The following is a 24,588-nucleotide window of genomic DNA, read 5'->3' as shown; positions in this document are numbered from 1 at the left end:
AAAAAGAAAAGATTGTGGTGTATGTAATATTGGTTTAACCGTCACCCCAAAATCGGTAATGTGCAGCGCCACCACCCAATCCCATTCCTCTTCTTCTCTCTGACCCCACACACCACTCACCTACTATCCACTCTTCCAAACACTCCCATTTCATTTTTCCTATTTTTCTTTTATTTTTTATTTTCAGAAAAGAAAGTGAAATTTAATCTCAAAATTTAATCACACAACTCGAGTTTGATACCTTTTTTGTGTCGTTGTTTATCGTTTTCTTCATCTTCTAATTTTAGCTTTTTCTTTCCTCTCTCATTCTCAAAATTGTTGTTGAAACTTCGTGTCTACCGATTTCTGCTGCCGATCTGACTCACTGAGTTAATTCCTTTTTCTTTTGTGACTCGGACGAACTAGCTCAGAAGATTGCTCCGCATTAATCGTGATGGTAATTTTGGATTAGACAATTCCGTGGTTTTCGTGCTTTATTCTTTGCTTTTCGTTTGACTATTGGAGCTGCTTTGTTGAATTTGTTGGACTTCGATTATTATTTATATTTTCAAATTTTAAATTATTGTGGACCACTGTGATGGGTATGCGGGAATATTTATTGTGTTTTTCAAGTAGTGATTGGATGTTTTTTTGATGAATTTTTCAAAATTTCAACTTGAAGTTATAATTGTCATCCATGATTCCATGCATTACTTAAAAAGGATCGTGGGAAGCAGATTTTGATGAATATGATTTGGGTAATTTTGGATTGGTAGTGCTTATAGTTTGATTATTTAGAACATAGTCATATGCTATGTGATTCACTTGGTTACATGGTTCGGGTAATTCCATGATACCTTATTTATGGTGAATTCACCACATGGTGTGTAGGATAAATGAGAGAACTATGTAACTATGATTTAGAAGCTGAAAAACACTACACAGGTGGATTTAGTTATGGACTATTTATTACCGTATAGATTGGCCATTGGAGGAAAGTTGTAATATTCACAAAAATGAGAGTATTCATTAGCACCGTCATGTTCTTAATGGTAATTCAAATTAACGAGGTGACGCCATAAGGTTTGAATATGGGATTGGGAGCTAATTAGTATTTGCATTAAGAAGGTATGGTAAGAGATTTTGGTAGTTCCATGTTCTTCATGAATTGTAGTTCTAAAATTTTGTAGCAAGTTTTTGAAACTACATTATCAAGGGAGTATCTACTTCCTGCAAATGTCATGGCATAGATTTTGGTCATGGATGATGTGAAATCAAGGGAAGAATGACAAAAACAAACCCATTGTTCTTAAGTAAAAGAAATTTGATGTACAGTCTTTTACTAGAAATCCTTTTTGTGTGAAAATGTTTATTCATGGTGTTGTTTCAAATTAAAAGTTGTAAGTAACGGAATATACTACCTGACCCCACCTAGTGGGGTTAAGGCTTGGTTGTTGTAAGTAACTGAATATACTGGCAAAACTCTTAGAATTTAGTTAGTTTGTATAGCATTTCTATGACACTTGACCATTGTTTGGCTGTCAATGGTTATCAATGCATGATGGTCCAGTTAAATGAGTATGGATGGTTTTAATGAAGGCCAGCTTTGTTGCATGTCTTTGCAAAAAAATTCTATACCTATTTTATAATGTTTATTTATTTTCAAGATTAATACATTGTGGTTGACAATGTGAGTATCTGTACTGTTTCTTTGAATAGACCTGTTTGCTTTACATTTCCAATACGTTTGGCTTTGCAGTCTGCACCAGTGAACATCATTGTAGGTTCTCATGTCTGGGTTGAGGATCCCGTCCAAGCATGGGTTGATGCAGAAGTATCTAAAATCAATGGTGACAAAGTCCACGTTTGCACCACAGATGGGAAAACAGTGAGTCTAATTGTCTGTACTAGTGTGTGTGAGTAATTGTTTGCATACTTTTTTCCCTATATATTGTTTTTGGCTTATTACAACTATGTTTCTAGTACCCTGAGATTCTAGCTTTGGTTAAATCACTTATGGGAATTATATATTTTTCTTGCCTATTCAATATAATACTATTAAATTGTGCTTGTATGTTTATTTTATATGTTTCTTAATTGTGTACATTCTTTTTATTTGGCCAATGGTTAAACAAGATTGACTAGGCTTACACTTACGATTTTGACCTTCTGGACATCTGGTTGTAGGTTATATCAAATATCTCAAAGGTTTTCCCCAAGGATAATGAAGCCCCTCCCGGTGGTGTTGATGACATGACAAAACTGTCATACTTGCATGAACCAGGAGTTCTGCACAACTTGGCTGCTAGATATGAACTCAATGAAATCTATGTGAGATACTTAAATTTCTATTATTTCAGTTAATGCTAAGATTGTTTGAGTCGCATAGTAATAAATTGTGAACAATACAATCATGTTATTTCTCCAACATATTGCAGACATATACCGGAAATATCCTGATTGCAATAAACCCATTTCAAAGGTTGCCCCATCTATACGATACTCACATGATGGAACAATACAAAGGAGCTGGATTCGGAGAGTTGAGTCCTCATGTGTTTGCAGTTGCAGATGTTGCATACAGGTGATTGATAGATGTTATGTCATTTGCTTGGCATATTTCTTTTTATTTAGTTTACTCATGCCCTTATTTATATTTGTTAGGGCAATGATCAATGAGGGAAAAAGCAACTCAATTTTGGTTAGCGGTGAGAGTGGGGCTGGTAAGACAGAAACAACAAAAATGCTCATGCGGTATCTTGCATATCTCGGTGGTCGTTCTGGAGTAGAAGGAAGAACAGTTGAACAACAAGTTCTAGAAGTATGATGAAGCTGCAACCTTTGCTCTTGGATACAATTTTTAAAGCATCATTTTATACCTTTTAGTTCCATTATATTTTTTTATTTGATTTCAGAATTCACTAGATATATAGGTTGTTTAAAAGCATGAAATTATTTTGTCATCATTGTGTTTTTATTAATTATTTTGCAGTCTAATCCAGTTCTTGAAGCATTTGGTAATGCCAAAACAATCAGAAATAATAATTCAAGGTAAGTATTGACAGCCGCATGGAATATTATAAAAAGAGTAGTCATAAAATATTTAGGTAAGTGGTTTTAACTGTTATAAAGATTGAGAAGAAACCGTGATATATATCAATAGCTAAAATGGATTAATTCTTACAATTTTGTGTTTATTTGCTAGTAGTATGTAAACAAACAACGGAATAATATTTGAAAAAGATTACATATTTACAGTGATCTTCTTGAATTTTGAGTTGCAGTCGTTTTGGTAAATTTGTTGAGATACAATTTGACAACAAAGGAAGGATCTCTGGAGCAGCTATAAGAACTTATTTGTTAGAGAGGTCTCGTGTCTGCCAAATTTCAGACCCCGAAAGAAATTACCATTGTTTTTACTTTCTTTGTGCTGCACCAGCTGAGGTAAATTTTTGTTTTCTTCTTATTGAAATCAACATTGTCTTTGTTATGAAGTCTGGTTCCTATGTTACTATATCATATTTAATCATCATAACTCTTTAACTTGAAGGAAAAAGAGAAGTACAAGTTGGGCAGTCCTAGCTCCTTCCATTACTTAAATCAATCCAAGTGCTGTGAGCTGGATGGAGTGGATGATGCACATGAATATCTTGCTACTCGAAGAGCCATGGATGTTCTTGGAATTAGTGAGGATGAGCAGGTTAGTCTTCTTAAATCTATTTATTAATACTAATATTTTATGTATGAAGTTATTTTACTGATATAGCAATATATATATTTCAGGAGGCAATTTTTAGGGTTGTTGCAGCAATTTTGCACCTTGGGAACATTGAATTTGCAAAAGGAGAGGAATTCGACTCTTCTGTCATCAAAGATGAGAAGTCTAGATTCCATCTTAATGTTACCGCTGAGCTTCTTAAGTATGCCCTGACATAGTCCTTTTATGAATTTCATTTGCATCAATATATCATTAATTTATTTATATGTGCATTTTATCATACAATTTTTTGTAGGTGCAATGCTACGAGCTTGGAAGACGCGCTTATCAAGCGTGTGATGGTAACACCTGAGGAAGTTATTACAAGAACTCTTGATCCTGATGCAGCTGTTGGTAGCAGGGATGCATTAGCTAAAACCATTTATTCACGTTTGTTTGATTGGTAATAAAACTTTGAGACTCAATTCCTACATAAACATGTTAATTCTTATATCAACGTGTAAGGAAAGAGAGATCAATTGAGAAGGCTGTGAATCAAATATTATTGTATAAAAGGATCTAAACAATAAGAGTGGGGATCCACTTACTCCAAAAGTAAGTTTTTTAAACTTACTCCCCATCTTAGCCATCAATTCTAGGGATATCTAATAGTTTAGATTTACTCACTAATTCAAACCATTGGATTTCCCTAGAATTGATGGCTAGGATGGAGAGTGGAGTAAGTGGATCCCTTCTCAAACAATAATATGCTGACTTATTTTAAACTTGCTATCAGTTGCGAGTAACGCACAATAACACACTGAATTATTTTCTAGGAAAACAAGTTTGATTGGACTAATAACTGCTAGATTTCCTTAATAAATTCCATATTTTTCTTTTATTATTCTCATAGATTCTCGACAATTCTTTTAGGCTTGTGGAGAAGATTAACAATTCAATTGGGCAAGATCCAAATTCAAAATCTATCATTGGAGTTCTTGATATCTATGGGTTTGAAAGTTTTAAGTTCAATAGGTAAGCTAGCGATTATATCTGGAACTTTTGGTTTTAATATTTAGCTTTGTATCTAATCAATTTGTTTTACCTAGTTTTGAGCAGTTCTGTATTAATTTTACAAATGAGAAGTTGCAACAACATTTTAATCAGGTTTGGTAATTTCTGGATAACTTGAATATCCATATTCTGGAGTTTTGTTTTCCCTTGATAATTAAGTTTTTTTCCAACTGAATTTTTGCAGCATGTCTTTAAAATGGAACAAGAAGAATACACGAAAGAAGAGATCAATTGGAGTTACATAGAGTTTATTGACAACCAAGATGTTTTGGATCTCATTGAGAAGGTATTTTACTGTTGCTTGCTGCATTATTAATTCTCTGCGAATTATAAAATGTGTATGTAGTCTGTCAAATGTTGTTGAAGTGTAATATATTCTTTAGTTATATGAACACTTTCTTTGATATTCTACACAACAAATCCATGTAATACATTGAAGTGTAATATATTGTTCAATCTTTCGCAGAAACCTGGAGGAATAATTTCACTTCTTGATGAAGCCTGGTATGCAGCTAGTAGCGAATTCATTGAAGCTTTATGCTTATATCTTTTGTGAAATTGCTTTTTTTTACAGTTTCTTTCTCAGACTTATTCAGGTAACGACTGAATTCTAGCTTGATTGAACTCATGATAGTCTGGTTTTGTGACAGTATGTTTCCTAAGTCTACACATGAAACGTTTGCTCAGAAGTTGTACCAGACATTCAAAAACAACAAGCGCTTTATCAAACCTAAACTTTCTCGGACTAGTTTTACAATATCTCATTATGCAGGGGAGGTAGATATATTTGGTCTTTTTTATTGTGTGTACCCGTTTATGACTTTATTTTTTGTTTAGATGTTCCATGGATATTTTGCTCTACTTCTCTTTTACTATTATTTCTCTGTGCAGGTGACTTACTTGGCTGATTTATTTCTTGACAAAAATAAGGATTATGTAGTCGCAGAACATCGAGATGTAATGACAGCCTCAGAATGCTCATTTGTGGCAAGTCTGTTCCCTCCTTCTCGAGATGATTCTTCAAAATCGTCCAAGTTCTCTTCCATTGGATCTCGCTTCAAGGTATTATTAGTATTTATCACTCTTTTCTAAGCTTGATCATACATCTTATCACACTGTCTTTTTCATGACACATTTGATGTAAATTGTAGCTTCAACTTCAGTCTCTGATGGAGACCCTAAATTCCACAGAACCTCACTATATCAGATGTGTGAAGCCAAATAATGCTCTCAGGCCTTCTATTTTTGAAAATATCAATATCATGCAACAATTGCGCTGTGGTGTGAGTATATCATGGTCTTTCTTTGTCTTCATTGTTTTTTTATAATTGAGCAAAGAAAAACTATATCTAACTCTGATTTACACTTAATGATTGGTTGTCTCATTTTTATTTTCTTTAGGGTGTTCTTGAGGCAATTAGAATTAGCTGTGCTGGATATCCTACCAGACGGACCTTTTATGATTTTCTTAACCGATTTGGTGTCCTTGCACCTGAAATCCTGGATGGAAAGTAAAGCTCATTTTTTTGCTGTTTTTATCTTTTGGAATTCGAAAATGACTTTTCTGGTTTTCATGCAAAGCTTATTTGTCTACTGGTTTTTATGGAGTTACTGTGTGATTTAACTCTTGCCCTCTCTTTTTTTGCTTGCATTTTGTCTCCCTTTATTTCATAAATGTTTCTACTTGTTCTCTTTCAGCTCTGATGACAAGGTTGCATGCCAAATGATTCTAGATAAAATGGGTATGAAAGGCTCTCAGGTGATTCAATGCTCCTTATAACTTGATACGTTGATGATGGTCATTGGAGTGTCAGTTTTAGAAATGAGGTTCAGCAAGCCAAGCACAGCTATTTTCACAATTAATTGGCATCTTGCATATTTACACCTATATATTTCATACTGGTGGTCATCGGAAGGATTCAAATATCTTAAGAGGCCTATGGAGCCTCTGAAGTAACCTTATATATTTCACGTAGACTACCCAGGGATAATTTTTTTTTGAAAATACCAAATATAAGTATAAAATTTGTTTGCACAATACTGGAGTTATTTGACCCATTTCATTAAAAGTGTTGGTTCTATAACCTCTGCTTAACTTATATAACTTCTCCTGAACTTCTGGATTGGAAACTAGCTTTATTTTTTAGGTCATGAATATTAACTTTTGCATCTAGTAATGTATCATACTATGAGGAGTTTATCCATACAAATTGATTTTGCAAATTAAGAACTTAACCAAAATATATAATGGTTTATCAGATAGGGAAGACAAAGGTTTTCCTAAGAGCTGGCCAAATGGCTGAGCTGGATGCAAGAAGAGCAAAAGTTCTTGGAAATGCAGCTAGAATCATACAGGGGCAAATACGTACCCATATTGCACGCAGAGAGTTCATTGAATTGCGACAAGCTGCAATTCGTGTGCAGTCTAATTTGCGAGGTATCCTTAGTTCTCTCTAACATGTTTGCTTTGATTTTTGTTGCTTTCTCAGTCTCTTCCATAGTTGCATATGTACAAGCTGCTAAGTGCTGTGGCTGCATGGTGAAAATCAAACATTTCAATCTTCCAACTCCAATGGAAATCCATATAAGAAATCTTCAAGATATACTACTTGATGTATTTTGTGCGTTTACATCATGGTCATTAAATATACTGTAAGAAAAGAGAAAACGAGAGAGGAAAGAAGAGAGAGTAAAACTGAATTTGTTATTAATGATTTGTTAAGTTGTTACAAGAGAAAAGTGAGGTATTTATACTAAAGACTTGACAACTCAGCACAGTGAGCACAGCACAGTCTTAACCTCACCTTTAATTAAGAACAACTCAGTAATAGTCTAACCAACTAACCATACTCTAATATATCTCCATGAATCGCTGGGTTCTGAAAATATTGACCCATGTTGAGATAGTCTCTGACTTGAAGTTGCTGCCTGAAACCAATGAACTTGGCAATGGAGAGGGGTTTAGTTAGAACATCAACAGTTTGTAAGGAAGAAGGAACATGTGTGACCTTTAGAGTCTTGTTCTGAATTTTATATCTCACAAAATACAAATCAAGTTCTATGTGTTTAGTTTTGCTGTGAAGAACTGGATTGTGAGACATAACTACTGTGCTAAGGTTGTCACAAAAGATTGTGGGAACAATGTATTGAAACTTGATTTCTCGGAGAAGGGATTCAACCCACATAAGTTCTTGAGCAGCAAGAACTAAACTCCTATATTCTGCTTTTGTAATAGATCTGGAAATAGTATTCTGCTTCTTAGACCACCAGGTGATGAGATTGGGACCAAGAAAAAGGCAAGCACCCGAGGTAGATTTTCTATCATCTATGTCAGATGCCCAGTTTGCATCACAAAATGCTGATATAGTGAGAGGAACAAATGAAGCTGCTTGCTGAATGAAGAGACCAAAAGACAGAGTTCCCTGGAGATATCTTAATATTGCAACCTAGTGAGAATTAAGAGGATTACTGAGATATTGACAAACTTTATTAACACTATAGGTAATGTCAGGTCTTGTTATGGTTGCATACTGAAGTGCCCCAACAATTAACCTATAGAAAGTAGGATCAGTATAGACATCAACCCCCTTTTTGGACAATTTGCAGCTTGTAGTCATAGGAGCTTATGTAAACCACGGGGGGCAACCTATGATTTGTGGACGGCAATTTTAAAATTAGGAGAACCACTTGGAGTTCATATTCTTGGAAGGAAATTATGATAGTTTTTAGTTTATTTATTTATTTGCTTAAGTAATAAATGAGAATTTATTCTCATGGGTAGTCTTAGGATCTTAAGAGTCCCTTATTTAATATCAAAGTATGTTAGTATTTAATTCATGTAAGATGGGGTTGGGATTTTAAGTAGCTCACCTAGGCTAAAGGATTCAACTAGGTACGACTAGGACAAGGTAGCATGGCTAGGTGCATCATTGGCTCATAGCTACAACTCTTTAACATGGCCAAGGACAAGACATGGCACGACTCAAGCTAGGAAGGATAAGAGGGTTCAGCTAGGACTCTATCTCTAAGGATAATCTCAATTTAACAAGGAGATAAGACAATGAATAAATTGATTAAATCAAAGGTGATAAAGTTAAGAGATTGGACAGCTACAATCAAAGATTCAAGTAAAAATAGATTTGTTTTGACCAACAACTTAGCCAAACATTATCTTTTCATCAAACCAACCAAATTGAATTAGATCTTATCTATTTGATAATTTAGGATTTTAAATTTCATTATCTTCACATTATCTTAGGATTAGTTAGGATTTTAGTTTGCATTTCAGATTTGATTAAATAAGATATTTTCTTTTAGTATTCAAAGATAATTATGGTTTTATCTTTAGACTTATCTTTAGTTTAATTTACCCAAGGCAGATTGCCTATTTATAGCTTTAGCTTATTCATTAATAAAACAAATTTTATTTTGAGAAAACCTTGTGTTTATTTTAGTTGAGAGAATTCTTCTAAAAACCTCCATTGTTGGCTGAGGCCACCATTGATGAATTCTTATCAAGCTTCCTAGCTTGTGGCGAATAATACTAGCTTATCAAGTATTCTTGCTTGTGGTGCTTCCTCCTTCTAATCTTTTCCATTTCCCTCACCAAAACAACCCTAAATTCCCCATAATTCACCAAAACCAAATTACAACCTAAAAAGCTCAAGACTTCAAGCTAAAACGATCCTAATTCTAAGGCAGCCCTCTTGAGGTTGTCATCAAGTGGTCATCATAGCTAGTTTTGGCTTGAAACCCAAGTCATGGCCATGAGGCCAACCAAAGGATAAACATCTTCCATTCTATGTGTTTGGTCCAAGGAAACATCTGCCTATTAAGTATTGATGGTGGTTGTATCAACATGGTTAGTTTCAAAACTAAACCTTGCGACTAGACCACATCCCACTCCTTACCAACTACAATGGTTAAGTGAAATCAGGGAGATAATTGTGATCTAGCAAGTGGAGATTCCCTTTTCAATAGGGAGATACGAAGATGTAGTTCTTTGTGATGTGGTTCACATGGAGACTAGCCATATACGTTTGGGCCGCCCATGGCAAATGGACAAGAGAACCAGCCATGATGAATTCTCAAACAAGCACACATTTTTTCACCAAAACCGAAAGATAGTGTTATGTCCCTTATCTCCTGCACAAGTGATTGAGGATCAGAGGTCTTTGAAAAAAAATTGAGGAGGAGAGAAAGGAAAATTTGTGCAAAATTGAGAGTGAAAAGAAAACTGAGGAGAAAATAGTCTTCGGAAAAAAGAGGAAGATTAGTGAAGAGGAGGAAAATTTCCCTACAAAAAAAGTAAGGTTGGGAATGTTTTGGGTCCAAAACAGTCCCTACTCCCACTCCATGGCGAAACTTTTTATTTACCACTAACAACTCTCTGCCTGGTTTTTTTCAAATTTTTTTGCAAGACATTGGAGTAATCTTCCTCAAAGGAGAAGCACCTGATCATGCAACCTTATGGGAGGCTGACTTTTACATTGGTCAAGTTGTTCCTATAGATGTGATGATGACAAGTCATGAAGACTCAACTCTTACATTATTTTTTAAAGATGCACGTTTTTTACCAACAAAGATCATGGGTGTTTGCCTTATTGTTAGATTATTCATCAAGGATATAACCAATGATGAATATGTGGAGAGTTGGTCCCAACAATTAAAAAAGGTGGTCTTTGATCTAGGAGGTGATGGTACCTCAAATTTGAGGACAAATTCTTTTCAAGAAGGAAGATATGATATAAACCAAGGGAGGGCAACCTATAATTTGTGGATGATAATCTTAAAATTAGGAGTATTAGAATAGTTAATATTGCCAGATGGCAAAACTGATTGTACAAAACAGTTATACCCTAATGTGCCTCTATTCTCCTATAAATAGGATTGAGTAAGCACTCATCAAGCAACTTTCTGAAATAGAAAATAACTAACCTAAAGTTAGTTACAATTCAGTAACAGTTCTTTCTCTCTCTTCTCTCCTCTTATTTTTCTTCATTTTCTCACAAGGAGAGCTACTTGGAGTTCATATTCTTGAAAATAAATTATGACAGTTTTTAGTTTATTTATTTATTTGCTTAAGTAATAAATGAGAATTTATTCTCATGGGTGGTCTCAGGATTTAATTATGTTTTAGGAGTTCTATATTTAATATTAAAGTATGTTAGTATTTAATACATGTAGGATGAGGTTGTGATTTTATTTGTATCATGATCCATTAATGGCCAAGTAGCTCACCTAGGCTAAAGGATTCATCTAGGCACGACTAGGACAAGGTAGCATGGCTTATGTGCATCATTGCCTCACAACTACAACTCTTGAACAAGGCCAAGGACAAGACATGACACGACTCAAGCTAGGAAGGACAAAAGGGTTCGGCCAGGACTCTATCTCTAAGGATAATCTCAATTCAACAAGGACATAAGGCAAGGAATAAATTGATTAAATCAAAGGAGATAAAGTTAAGAGGTTGGACAGCTACAATCAAGGATTTAAGTAAAGATAGATTTGCTTTATGAAGTTTGCACACTAGAGACTTGTCACTATGTTGAAAACGAGAGGGTCGCTGGATATACACTTCTTCATCAAGAATGCCATTTAGAAAGACATTATTAATATCCAATTGCTCAAGAGGCCACTGATATGTAACAACCAAGGTTAAAAGAATTCTAATGGTTATGGGTTTGACAACTGGTGAAAAGGTTTCTGTGTAATCAATACCAAGTTTTTGATGAAATCCTTTGGCAACTAAACGAGCTTTGTACTTAAGAATAAAACCATCAAGATTTTCTTTTACCCTAAAGACCCATTTACAACCAATGGCTTGCTTCTACTCATTTACTCATAAATCGACAAAGAACCTTGAGTAATGGAGCGTAACTGAGAACGAAGTTGACGACTCCTTGCTTTTGTTTGTGAGCTACAGAAGTTATGTAACTCTTCCCATAACTGCCACGAGTGTTGACATCCAACAACTCTAGGCTTTAAACTCTCTGATAATGAGTTCAGAATTCAGGAGAAGATCGTTTGATCTTGCTCCTCCCAGCGTAGATAGACAGAGTTTACCTTATTGATTAATTGTTCATCATCGTTGTTGAATCGATGAGGTACTTCTGTACCGAGAACGAATCTGTTGGCTCGGTTGGAAGTGAGTGTTGCGATCATGAAATGACACCAAACTAAGAAGTTTTGTTCCATAATCTTCATCCCCAACGTTGGAAGTACCAGCGGTGACGCGGCGGTTTGCAGCGGAGACGGAGAAGGTGATGTAGACGGAGGATGAGAAGATTGAGAGGCTCCAGGAACGGTTGAAGTCATGATACCATGTAAGAAAAGAGAAAACGAGAGAGGAAAGAAGAGAAAGTAAAATTGAATTTGTTATTAATGATTTGTTAAGTTGTTACAAGAGAAAGGTGAGGTATTTATACTAAAGACTTGACAGCTCAGCACAGTGAGCACAGCACAGTCTTAACCTCACCTTTAATTAAGAACAACTCAATAATAGTCGAACCAACTAACGGTACTCTAATATATACACATAGTTGCAGGGGTATTTGGGGAAGCACAATAACAGAGCATTGAAATGGAGAGTTCTAAAGCAGGTGGTCTTGGGGTCGAACTCCAGATTGATCTGTAAGGAAAAATAACTTTGGGAGGGGTCCCTTAGGCGCTCGATGATGCCCTATGAGACCATGTCTCACTTATCTGCTATTTTTGAAGTTAGTATTAGATTTTTAGGAACTAAAAGGGTCAAAACTCAAAAGTCTCGTGGTCTAAAGGCGGGTTTGCAAAAGGCATGGAGCTGCAATCCTTGTGATCTGAAATTAGACATTTTAGCCTATACTGGGATTGTAAGTTGGTTTTTCAGTTGAAGCACTGTGCTATCACTGCTATGTGCTGTCTTGGAAGCTTGATGATATTTAGTGATTTGAGTGATTTGTGGGTTTGCAAAGTAAGGGTTTATGTATATATATAAGAGGAGTCAGGAAAGTTGTTTGTTGAAACTCAACTTAAATTGTAGCAGAAACTAATAGCAGAGACTATCCATGGAATATCTGATTAAACTGTAGCTGCCGCTGATATTATCTACAATTATTCCTCCGTTGAATGAAAGACTTGAACTACCAATATGCAAACCATCATCGTTTATTTGTCTGTCCACAAAGCCCACCAAATTCACAAAATGTGAAAATTACTCATATATTGCTTTTACGTGGGAAAAAAACTCTGGAATTGAAAGGAATTATGCGTATACTTATTTTAGTAGTAGTCACTGAACAATTCGGTCTAATATTTTTTCTTTTTGTCATTAAGCTTATGTTTCATGAAACCTATTTTATGTTATAGTTTCATTTCATTCTAGAGTTTATGCTGCATTAAAATGCTAATTTTTTCGTGAACTAGATTTCTTCTCCTTATGGTTCGGTCTACACAAACTGCTTATCTTAATCTGATGCTATAGATTCTTATGATGCTTTTCAATAACAAATAGGATTATTGTCCCGAAAGCTCTATGAGCAGTTGCGGCGTGAGGCAGCAGCTGTGAAGATAGCAAAGAACTTCAAAGGATACATCGTCAGGAAGTCTTACACAACAGAACGATTGTCTGCAATTATATTGCAGACAGGCTTAAGGGCTATGAAGGCTCGTGATGAATTTAGATTTAGAAAGCAAACAAAGGCTGCAATTCATATCCAGGTTGTCATGTAGATTTTTTCATAGTTTATATACTGTTAGTTTAGAAAATGAAACCATGAAACCTTCCTAATTGATCTTGTGTTAATCTGTTCAGGCTCGTTTGCGTCGGCTATTTGCATATTCATATTTTAAAAGATTGCAAAAAGCTGCAATTTTTACTCAGTGTTGCTGGAGGAGAAGGGTTGCTAAGAGGGAACTCAGAAATCTTAAGATGGTTAGAATGATATTTTTGTGTGTTTTTAATATGGACATAATCTTGGTTTGTAAGACCTTACTTCAGAAGTAATAATGTGTAATTGCATTCAGGCTGCAAGAGAAACGGGGGCCCTTAAAGAAGCAAAAGACAAACTAGAAAAGCGTGTTGAAGAACTTACATGGCGTTTGCAAATTGAGAAGCGTTTGAGAGTAACTTCATCATCATATTTTTAATAAATATATATCAAATTTTGAGTTCAATTTCTGATGTAAATATTGCAGTTTTTTATACTGTACCTTTAAAAAAACTAATTACAGACTGATTTGGAAGAGGACAAGGCACAAGAAATTGCCAAGTTACATGATACTTTGCATACAATGCAAAAACAAGTAGAAGAAGCAAATGCCAGGGTTATCAAGGAGCGTGAGGCGGTACAAAAGGCCATTGAAGAAGCACCTCCAGTCATTAAGGAAACTCCTGTTATAATTCAAGATACTGAGAAGATTAATTCTTTAACCGATGAAGTCAATAGTTTGAAGGTAGGCAACCTCTGGTTTATACTGATGATGCACGATAACTTTAATAATCTGTGACATTTTCTGATACCTGTTATTTGGAGGTTTCTTGTGAAGAAAATGTTTGAAAAGGCAAACAGACGCTTTCTTTAACCTAGGCAGTGAGCTATCAATTGGCATTACATAGATGCTTCTACTTCTCTTTCAAACCTTTAACTTGGTTTCTGATTGATTTTCCCAAATTAATGTCCAAGGACTCCTTTTTCATTCATCTCTCTCTTTGTTCTTCCAGTTGCCCCCTCTACAACTAAAATTGGGGTTAAGTGGTTTCTTTGTGACATACACTCACTGATGACTCTGGATTGGATATTATTGATATTAGGTTATATTAAATCTCTTTGTATATGTAGATAGGAGGGGAAAAGAAAAGATTAGTTGTTGTGGGAGGCTGATAATTTATTTGCAAGGAACAACTGAGCATATTGAGTTCCCTTATCTACAGGAATTGTTGCTATTGGAAAGAGAGGCTAAAGAAGAGGCCAGAAAAGCTCAGGCTGAGGCTGAAACTAGGAATAAGGATCTGCTTAAAAAAGTTGAAGATTCTGATCGCAAAATGGAACAACTCCAGGAACTGATTCAGAGGTTAGTACTTAGTACACAGCATGACGGGTAAAAGATCTTTATACTACTGAATACTAGTTGCACAGTGTTTATAAGCAGGTTACATTATTATATCAGGAATAATGAATGATTTCCAAATTCTGATGAAACTGTAAATGTATCAGATTTCATATATAACAGTAATTTTATTTGTCGATCTCACAACTCTATAATCTATCCAAGAATTACTCCTTGTACAGTTTGTCAACCATCCAGATACATCTGTTCATATATAAAGGCTTGGTTGTTGTTGTTGCCTTTTGGATGCATAATACACTTCTATGCCACCTGACTTAATATAAATATAATTTGTTAAACACAATTCGCATTGATATAGATTGGAGGACAAAATTTCCAATTCGGAGTCAGAAAATCAAGTCCTTCGCCAGCAAACACTTGCTGTATCACCAACTGCAAAACCTCTGTCTGCAAGACCAAGGACAGTCATTTCTCAGGTAAGGAAACAAGCTCGAGATCATTACTCAGTATTATAGTAACAGATTGGAAATTAAAATAACAGGATTTCATGCACAATATGCAGAGGACACCAGAAAATGGGAATTCTCCAAATGGTGAAGCGACAATCGGACCAGTTACAGTAAGAGTTTATTGTTGTTTTTATGAATATATATATCACCAATTACTTTTGTTAATAGAAGGCTTTTTTTTTTAATTTGTTAAATGCTTACCTTCTATCTGTTTTAGGATATGACTCACACTGTATCAAATGTACGCGAGCCTGAATCTGAGGGAAAACCACAAAAATCCCTCAATGAGAAGCAGCAAGTGAGTGGCTACATAGATACACTGAACAATCTGAATCGTGATAGATAATTCAAATCACCTTCTCAATTTAAATATTTTCTCCTTGTTTTGCTTGTTCATTCCGCTTAAAGTTCATTTTCTGTTCAGGAAAACCAGGACTTGTTGATCAAGTGCATGACACAAGATTTGGGATTTTCTGGAGGCAAACCTGTTGCTGCGTGTGTCATATATAAATGCCTTCTTCACTGGAGGTCATTTGAAGTCGAAAGAACAAGTGTCTTCGACCGTATTACTCAAAGAATAGCTTCAGCTGTTGAGGTACCTTACCTTTTCTGGGTTACTTCTTAATATCATTCATGATGCTATGCTTTTGCATTTAACATTACTAGTGTCATTTTCCAAAATGCCGAAAGCATTTTACTAACAGTGACTTATGTACCATTGAAGGCCCAAGATAATACTGATGTATTAGCCTATTGGTTGTCTAATACATCTACTTTGTTGTTGCTACTCCAACGTACTCTCAAAGCAACTGGAGCTGCTAGCTTAACACCGCAAAGGCGGAGAACAGCATCATCTTCTCTATTTGGAAGAATGTCGCAAGTATAAAGCAACTGCACATCCTTTCTAATGAAACTTTTATCATTTATATTTAAACTCTTCCTACAACTTTGGTTGCCTTATGTGATTCTAGGGGCTAAGGGCATCTCCCCAAAGTGCTGGATTACCATATCTAAATGGTCGAGGTCTTAGTAGATTGGATGATTTACGGCAAGTGGAAGCAAAATACCCGGCACTGCTGTTTAAGCAACAGCTTACTGCCTTCCTTGAAAAAATATATGGAATGATAAGAGACAGCCTAAAAAAAGAGATATCTCCATTACTTGGACTGTGTATACAGGTAGAATCTTTTTTGTTTTAATTGAATGTGATTTATTATTTTTTAATTCCACAAGAATCATAACCAATATTTAACGCAAAATTAACAATAAAATTCATGGGATATCAGACACTGGATATTTGGGAAGGAGGCACTATGCATGTAGTGATCGCCGAAGATTGATAACAATAAAAAAATGTTTTCCTCTGCACATGATAAATGAGAATCAAATGCGTAGATGAACAGTTTTTGTCTGCTAATCACTACTGGATTATCTTTTCTTCTGTTAATAAAATATATTTTTGGTATGGTATGTTAATACAATATTGTTTACAATTAGTCCTTTAATCACTGGTAGGTTCATGTGCACATCTGTTTTCTATATGTTGGCAGTCACAATGGATAGGCTACCCCGTGATTTACAAGCTTTATTCTCTGACTGTATTTATTTGTTTATTTACCAAACCATCGCAGGCTCCTAGGACCGTGCGTCAAAGCTTAGTAAAAGGACGGTCACATGCTAATGCAGTTGCTCAACAAGCTTTAATTGCTCACTGGCAAAGTATTGTGAAAATCTTAAACAATTATCTGAAGATAATGAAAGCAAATTATGTGAGTTCACTTCAAATTTCTTCATTTCCGTTGTCTGTTACTGTGTTACTTAATATGATCTTAATCTAATAAGGTCTGGTTTGATAGGTACCTCCTTTCTTGGTCCATAAAGTGTTCACTCAAATATTTTCATTCATCAATGTTCAATTATTCAACAGGTAATCCTTCTCTCTCTCTCTCCTCCCTTTGCATGGCTTGTCGTATTGCAGAATGAAGACTTTTTTATTATCGTAATCTGGTCATTACTGCAGTCTTCTGTTGCGTCGTGAATGTTGTTCGTTCAGCAATGGGGAGTATTTAAAGACAGGCTTAGCTGAACTAGAACAGTGGTGTGTTGAGGCAACAGCAGAGGTGAGCACCAATCAACAATTTCAGACCTCTTCTTATTTTTCCTATTTTAGAATCATCACCTCCATCTTCTATGTACAGTATACTGGCTCAGCTTGGGAGGAACTGAAACATATCAGGCAGGCTGTTGGATTCTTGGTAATAGTCACTTTGTACAAACTCTTGCGCAGATTCTATTCGATATTGATGACCGATGACTGTCATTCTTTTATGTCAGGTGATGCATCAAAAACCCAAAAAATCCCTGAATGAAATAACAAAGGAGCTATGTCCTGTGAGTGCCTTTCTTCCTTCTATTATCAAATCATGAAATCACACTTACTCTGATTCTCTTCCTAAGTATAATATTTGGGGCTGCAGGTTCTCAGTATACAACAGTTATACAGGATTAGTACAATGTACTGGGATGACAAATATGGCACACACAGTGTGTCTACAAATGTAAGTTAACATTGCTTATTTTAGTGGTACATATCTGTTAGTAATATTTTTATGGCACTTTGGGTAAAAGGCTCAATTAAGCACTCATTCAATATTTTTTTGTTCGTAAGCTCAAATAAACTGTATAATGGTGCCCCCCTTAGTAGTTGAATGTGCACATCTTTTGTGAAATTGCAAACATGGAACTCCTGCGATGTGCTTAATCTCAAAACTTTACTGATCATACAGGTTATATCAAGCATGAGAACTATGATGTCTGAGGACTCTAATAGTGCTGTCAGCACTTCTTTCCTATTAGACGATGACTCGAGGTATGGTAAACTTCAGCAAACAGTTTAACATTTAGTTGCTCGTCTTGGTCTTAGCCGTACCATTTCTTAAATCTTTGAATATGGATGCAGCATTCCATTTTCGGTAGATGACATTTCTAAATCAATTCAAGAAGTAGAAGTAGTTGAGGTGGATCCTCCTCTGATGATGCGTGAAAACTCGGGATTTGGGTTCTTACTAGCACGCTCAGAGTGATGCTAATAGTCAATAATCATTACCCTAATGCTCCATTTTGTGGCACAAAGTTGCAAGTTCTGAAAACTGTGCATATAATTTCATTGTGGTTACGTGTATAGTGTAGTTTTACCAACTCAGGCTTCTGATATCGGTTTTTTCGCTTGGGTTAATTCATTTTTGCCCCTCAAGTTTCATCAACACGAGGGATTTTGTTAAGAAACCATTTCACAAATTGGTGTGAGAAATGGTGATATAGGTAGAGAGGTTGGTGTCCACTGTCCAATGTTCCTTTTCCATATTGTTTTCCAGTGGTGGGAGCAATTGGTGACTCTAGATATATGTTATAAGCCATTTGTCTTGTGTGGTTGTCATTTGTATTTAATTAATTGGTACAATATTTTTTTATTTAAATTCAAACACAAGTTAGGTATTTTTGTGTGTGCAATGACTGAGTTATATACTTATATGAAAGATGAGCCAGTGTACCTGTAAAGATATGAGATCGTATCTTTGACTTTCATTTCTTTCTTTCATCTGTTTAAGGTTAAATTGGATCTTAAAATATCACACTGAAAGGTCTAACATTATTTTCTATCATATGAGCCTAACATTATATGTAATTTTGTTTCTTGGCATGTATATTTAAGAAAAGGGGCAGGATCCTTTTTTAAACTTATTCCTCATTCTTGCCATCAATTATAGGGAAACCTAATGTTTTCAACTAATGAGTAGATCTAAACCATTAGATGTCCATAGAATTGATGGTCAGGATGAGGAGTAGATTTAAAAAACTTACTCGTGGAGTAAATGAATTTCCACTCTTAAGAAAAAGCCTAGCAATGGGTAAGTGGACACGATTACTTTACTTAATCATCTATGATATTACGTTATCAATATGTAATATTGCCTTGCATCAAAGAGATGTAAAAATAAGTATCCATAATCTAACTTTTCTTTTATATAGCATTGCCTCAAAGAGGCTAGCCTCTCCATAATTTAAGAATAGGCTAGCATCATTGCAACAAGTAAAAATTTGTGTTTATTCTCATTAGTTAATAATTAATAACATATTTTCCTATTAAAGGTTATGTACATAATGATAATAAATAACATATAAATTTGATAAATTCATACATTTTTTGTAGGAAATAATTGATAATTAATGGTGTGAATGAAAAACTGATATCTTTTAAAACGCAAAAATTATGGAGGTAGGAGCAACCTCTTTCAACAAAACTTTATTCATAGACATAAGCAATTGGAGTAGGAGGAAATAAAATAAGAGAAAAATGTATAATACAAATAAATAATAGATAATATAATGAGCGTGGATAAAATTTTTACACCGGAGTACATGAGAAGGTAGCAATAACCAATTTTGAAAGGCAAAAAAAAATGAAAGCTAGGTGAAAATGAAATAATGTAATGTAATTAAAAACAAGTAGCAATAAATAAGGAATATGAAGAAGAGGATGAAGGTAAGAGAAAGAGAGTGTGAGTAACTGAAATTTAACATTTGACCGTTAACATTTTTTATAATTAATTCGGTTTTGAACGTGCCTGCGACATTCAGAGACATCACAAAATTACAATAAGTCAATAACATTAACAATGAACCTCTCTGCTAAATCCACATCCAAATTCTTCGTATGTTAACTTTAATCTCTGTCAACGTTTTCCACTCACAATTTTATTTTATATTTTCTTACAAAGTTTCAATTTTGAATTTCAGAATGAAGGGTGGTGAAATCTTGGATTGTGTAAGCTAGGGTTTTCCCTTCACCTTATTCTCATGTTCAATCCTTTTCAACGCTACCTGGTAACCCATCATTTCCTTTTTTATAATTCACCATTCTTATATATGTGGATTTCTTATTATGTATGATTGAATTGGTTGTTTTTTTTAATTCTGGGTTCTATTCTGTTAAATTTGAACTAACATTAATATCTTTTTTATTTTCGGGACAAAAGATGATATTATCCAAAGTTGAAGATGATAAGAAGAGTAGTGAAGATGCTGATAATCATAACAAGTTATTAAAAGATGTTGAAACTATAAGCAAAGTTTTGTACCTGGATGAAAGCTGTTGTTGGAATTCGACATCCACTGCAATTTCTCAATCCAAGTCAACCGAGACGTTCCCCTTACCTGATCCGAAATCAAAGCCTAAAGCCAGTGTAGATGATAAATCAGTCAAGGATAAGAAGTCCATATGGAATTGGAAACCATTAAAAGCCCTTTCCATCAACCGTAGTCGAAAGTTTAATTGTTGTTTTTCTATCCAAGTGCATTTGATTGAAGGGTTGCCTTTGAGTTTCAATGATGCTAGCCTTTGTGTGTACTGGAAGAGGCAGGATGAGGTTATGGTGACCCATCCGGCCAAGGTGATACAATGTATGGCCGAGTTTGAAGAGATGTTGACTCACACTTGCTCAATCTCTGGAAGCAGGAGTGCCCCCCACAACTCTGCAAAATATGAAGCTAAACATGTTTTGCTCTATGCTTCTGTGGTTGGTGCGCCAGAACTTGATTTAGGGAAGCACCGGGTAGACCTCGCGAGGTTGCTTCCTCTCACACTGGAAGAGCTTGAAGAGGAGAAGAGCTCAGGGAAGTGGACTACAAGTTTTAGATTATCAGGAGCGGCTATGGGTGCCACAATGAATGTCAGTTTTGGGTATGTGGTTGTTGGTGATAATACTAGTGCTACCAATGCATTGACTTTGAGGCAGAATAGTATGGCGGCCTTGATGAAATCGGGTATTAAATTCAGACAGTCTGATGGAAGTTTGCCAAGCAATACCAATCAGTATTCATATCAAAATGTAGATGAAGTAAAGGATCTTCATGAAGTATTGCCATTATCGAAATCAAAATTGGCCTGCTCAATAGAAGCCATATATAAGAAACTTGATGAAGAAAAGACCTTTAGTCCTCTGCAAAATAAACCTAAAGAAATTGATGTATTCGCAAAAGATTTTGAGCCAATCAAAGTAGATACATTTTCTTTATCTGATTCTGGAAAAGAAAAGCCAGAAGAGCTTCTAGGTATCGAAGGAAAAACATGTAGCCCAGTGCACGACAAACCTGAATTTGAGGTATGTGAAGAAAATGTGGAGACAGTTAAGCTAGATTGTTATCCTTCACCTGATTCTGGAAAAGAAAATCATGAGGCTGAAGAGTGGGAAAGTAATAAAGGAAAAACACACAGTCCAATGCATGACAAGCTTGAATTTGATCTGCTTCAAGAAAACACGGACACAGTTAAGCCGGAAGGTTATCCTTCACTTGACTCTGGAAGAGAGAAGTGTGAAGCGTATGAAGGTAATGGATTTCCTGTTGTTGATCGGGGCACAGAATTGTCATCAAATGAACATATTAAACTAGAGGAACCAATAGTAAAGGCTCTTGTCCATGCTCATACAGTTGACAGCACTTGTTGGATTGATACTTCTGGCATACGAGCATCTTTTGAAGATAGTGATAATCATGATTCCCTGTATGAAGTAAATGATAGTTCAAAGGAAAAGGCTATGGTACATGAGTTTTTTTACAAAGAGAACAACGTATGCACAAAAGAACTTCTCTTGCAAGAACTGGAATCAGCTTTAAACAGTGTCTCAGATTTGGAGAGTGTGACATTTGACTGTCCTGATATTATGGAAGTCAAATCTGAATATGAGATGAGAAAGTCCCATAGCTTAGATGATTTTACAGAATCGGTTGCCAGTGAATTCTTAAGTATGCTGGGCATAGACCATAGTCCAATGGGCTTGAGTTCTGAAAGCGAGCCTGAGTCTCCAAGAGAGCGCCTTTTAAGGCAATTTGAGAAGGACGCGCTGTCTGAAGGCTTCTCTTTATATGATTTTAACACGGACAGCGATAATGAAAATGGCGATCATTCTGATGCTTCTTTTGGATCTGAGCAGAGGGAGTTCTCTGACAGGATTAAGTCATCATCCTTGTTGGAAGATCTGCAGGAAGGGCATTTTATTGAGTCTCGGGATGTGAAGAGCAAAATAAAGGCACAGATGCTACAAGACATGGAAGCAGAAGCCTTAATGCGTGAATGGGGTTTGAATGAGAAGTCTTTTCAGCATTCTCCACCAAAAGATACTACTGGTTTTGGAAGTCTAATTAATTTACAGATGACAGAGCCTCACATATTGCCTCATCTGCCAGAGGGGTTAGCGCCTTTTCTTCAGACAAAAGATGGGGGGTTTCTACAGTCTGTGAATCCCTCACTTTTCAGGAATGCTAAAGGTGGGGGGAACTTAATCATGCAGGTTTTCAACCCAGTGGGAATTGAAAAGCTTTCCATGCAGCCAAATAAGTTAATGCTTCTGGAGGATGTCACCGGGAAGAATATCCAACAAATAGCATGGGAATCTATTCCAGTTTTGCAGGGAACAGAAAGGTTTGTTTATCCTTTTTTATCACCAATCTTGGAATCAAGTTTTGAAAAGTCGTTCCTCTAAAGAATACACTGATTGAATTTTGCTTTACTTTAAGCAGGCAATGTCATTTGCAGAATGATTTAGTAACAGTGCAAGACGCTTCTTGTGTGCAAACGGATTTGGAAGGAACGTTATCTAAACGAAAATCCATCAAGTTTAAATCCAGTTATGTTGGCAACCAGACAGGCAAAGAGTTTGTTTCATTGGATGATCTTGCTCCACTAGCTATGGATCAAATTGAAGTACTTTCAATGGATGGTTTGAGAATACAATCTGAGATGTCGGAGGAGGATGCATCATCAAACATCATCGCACAATCCTTTGGAGAAATTTTAACACTTCAGGGCGAGGGTGTTAATATTAGTTGGTCCCTTGCTCTGGATGGAGCTGCTGCTGAATGGATGAGACTAGATTCTGGTGAATTTAATGATGATAAAAATAGTATCAGTGAGCACACATCAAAAGTTCTAGCAGCCCATCATGCTAATAACTCTTTTGACTTAATTCATACGAGCTCCAAGGGAGAGAGGAAACAATGTAAAGGCCCTGCCAGGAAATGTGGTTTACTGGGAAACAATTTCTCAGTAGAATTAATGGTGCAACTCCGTGATCCTATGCGAAATCATGTGACTCTTGGAAGACCAATGCTTTCTATTGTCCAAGTTGAGAGAGAATTTGTTCCACCAAAGCAAAGAATTTACAGTAGTGTGTCTGAGGCAGCAAACAGTAATGATGGGGACGATGAGTTTGAAATAGTGGCGAAGGTGGAGATGAATGAGAGAAAGAAAGAGGTGAAATTTTCTGAAGAGAAGGGCATTCCTCAATTCAGTAGTACTAAAGTCCATGTTGCAGGTCTGAAAACCAAGCCTCAGAAAAATAAGCTGAGGGGCTCGTCAAGTCAGCAACAGTCCGGTTCCCGATGGTTGCTGGCTAATGGAATGGGAAAGATCAATAAGCATCCATTATTGAAATCAAAGGCTGCAACCTGGTGATAGGTTATAGAGCATTTTATCTCAGTAGTTATGGTAATGGAACAAAATGGAAGGAATTGGTTACTTGAATCCACATACAAGAAATCCTGATATCATTATCCGAAGTGAAACTATAAGAGTTGGTTGATCCGTGACCGGTATGCACAATTTTTTTCTTGAAGTGAGCCTATTCTTATGAGAGGCATTTTGTTTGGAGTTATTACTACTTGATTGAGTCATCTGATTCTAAACTCATTGATTATGGACCCTAGGCTAGGGATTGTTTGGTTGTCCGAGCATCAATCAAACTGGACTTACCCTTGATGAATATATGAAATTTTGCATGAAGTGAAGGAATAAAGGATGGACTTACACGTTTTTATTTTGTAAAGCATGTTTGTAATATACTTTTGCATTCATCTGTATTTATGTATGTCTTCTGTTAGTGCTTGTATAAAACATCAGCTGAATTGTATATCAGTCCATGAATAGGTGGAATATCGTTGCAGGAACAGTTAACTATGTTACAAATTTTATATAAAAAATGATCATTGAATTATTTTACAAAAAATGATCATCAAATTGATCTACTCATTAAGTTTTCTGTGGTTCTTGATAAAACTCGACTCCTTAGGGTCACACGTATTTATCAACAAACTTCACATTTGTATGAACATATTACAACAGTTATGCATCCTAACTCGGTTAACAATGATCTAGCAACTCAAATCCTCTATTCAAAATGATCAAGCATAAATCAAGAAATATTTAGATATCACTGTCAGCAT

The 24,588-nt window shown here is 35.6% G+C and overlaps 2 protein-coding genes and 1 long non-coding RNA gene across 4 annotated transcripts; 2 read left to right on the top strand and 1 right to left on the bottom strand.

The window, feature by feature from the left end:
* Positions 31–18,906, top strand: LOC109362357 (myosin-17-like). Of its 2 annotated transcripts, XM_019608088.1 has the most exons (39): positions 33–436; positions 1,739–1,867; positions 2,167–2,310; positions 2,418–2,563; positions 2,644–2,800; positions 2,972–3,030; positions 3,264–3,423; positions 3,530–3,679; positions 3,763–3,899; positions 3,993–4,139; positions 4,610–4,711; positions 4,786–4,843; positions 4,935–5,036; positions 5,217–5,254; positions 5,401–5,527; positions 5,642–5,812; positions 5,902–6,033; positions 6,152–6,261; positions 6,449–6,509; positions 7,010–7,187; positions 13,245–13,450; positions 13,545–13,664; positions 13,757–13,855; positions 13,964–14,185; positions 14,664–14,803; positions 15,159–15,276; positions 15,363–15,419; positions 15,527–15,607; positions 15,734–15,904; positions 16,034–16,189; positions 16,281–16,487; positions 16,941–17,078; positions 17,166–17,236; positions 17,330–17,429; positions 17,508–17,564; positions 17,644–17,700; positions 17,787–17,867; positions 18,096–18,178; positions 18,269–18,906. In XM_019608088.1, the coding sequence occupies exons 1-39, from the start codon at positions 434–436 to the stop codon at positions 18,390–18,392; spliced, it is 4,599 nt and encodes a 1,532-aa protein (XP_019463633.1). In that variant the 5' UTR covers positions 33–433; the 3' UTR covers positions 18,393–18,906. The 2 variants fall into 2 exon arrangements, 1 of the variants encoding a protein (XP_019463633.1); XR_002109398.1 differs by lacking the exons at positions 17,166–17,236; positions 17,644–17,700; positions 17,787–17,867; positions 18,096–18,178; positions 18,269–18,906 and having other exon boundaries at positions 31–436; positions 17,237–17,429.
* On the bottom strand, positions 9,288–21,153 carry LOC109362360. The gene is made up of 4 exons (XR_002109400.1): positions 21,074–21,153; positions 15,459–15,464; positions 12,781–12,792; positions 9,288–9,297 (listed from the first exon to the last, which is right to left on the bottom strand). It is a non-coding gene; the product is annotated as an uncharacterized LOC109362360 (long non-coding RNA).
* On the top strand, positions 19,906–24,559 carry LOC109362358 (protein PLASTID MOVEMENT IMPAIRED 1-RELATED 1-like). The gene is made up of 4 exons (XM_019608089.1): positions 19,906–20,021; positions 20,107–20,193; positions 20,346–22,789; positions 22,888–24,559. The coding sequence occupies exons 2-4, from the start codon at positions 20,167–20,169 to the stop codon at positions 23,819–23,821; spliced, it is 3,405 nt and encodes a 1,134-aa protein (XP_019463634.1). The 5' UTR covers positions 19,906–20,021; positions 20,107–20,166; the 3' UTR covers positions 23,822–24,559.

Source organism: Lupinus angustifolius, chromosome LG12 (assembly GCF_001865875.1).
Source record: "Lupinus angustifolius cultivar Tanjil chromosome LG12, LupAngTanjil_v1.0, whole genome shotgun sequence".
NCBI lineage: Eukaryota > Viridiplantae > Streptophyta > Magnoliopsida > Fabales > Fabaceae > Lupinus > Lupinus angustifolius.
Note: the sequence above shows the minus strand (reverse complement) of the source record. Positions and strands in the feature narration are given on the sequence as shown.

Coding starts and splice junctions, on each gene's coding strand:
- LOC109362358 (XM_019608089.1), top strand. CDS start 20,167: ATGTTCAATCCTTTTCAACGCTACCTG. Junction 20,194..20,345: donor ATCCTTTTCAACGCTACCTG/GTAACCCATCAT, acceptor TCGGGACAAAAG/ATGATATTATCCAAAGTTGA. Junction 22,790..22,887: donor GTTTTGCAGGGAACAGAAAG/GTTTGTTTATCC, acceptor TACTTTAAGCAG/GCAATGTCATTTGCAGAATG.
- LOC109362357 (XM_019608088.1), top strand. Junction 5,037..5,216: donor TTTTGGATCTCATTGAGAAG/GTATTTTACTGT, acceptor AATCTTTCGCAG/AAACCTGGAGGAATAATTTC. Junction 13,451..13,544: donor AGGCTGCAATTCATATCCAG/GTTGTCATGTAG, acceptor TAATCTGTTCAG/GCTCGTTTGCGTCGGCTATT.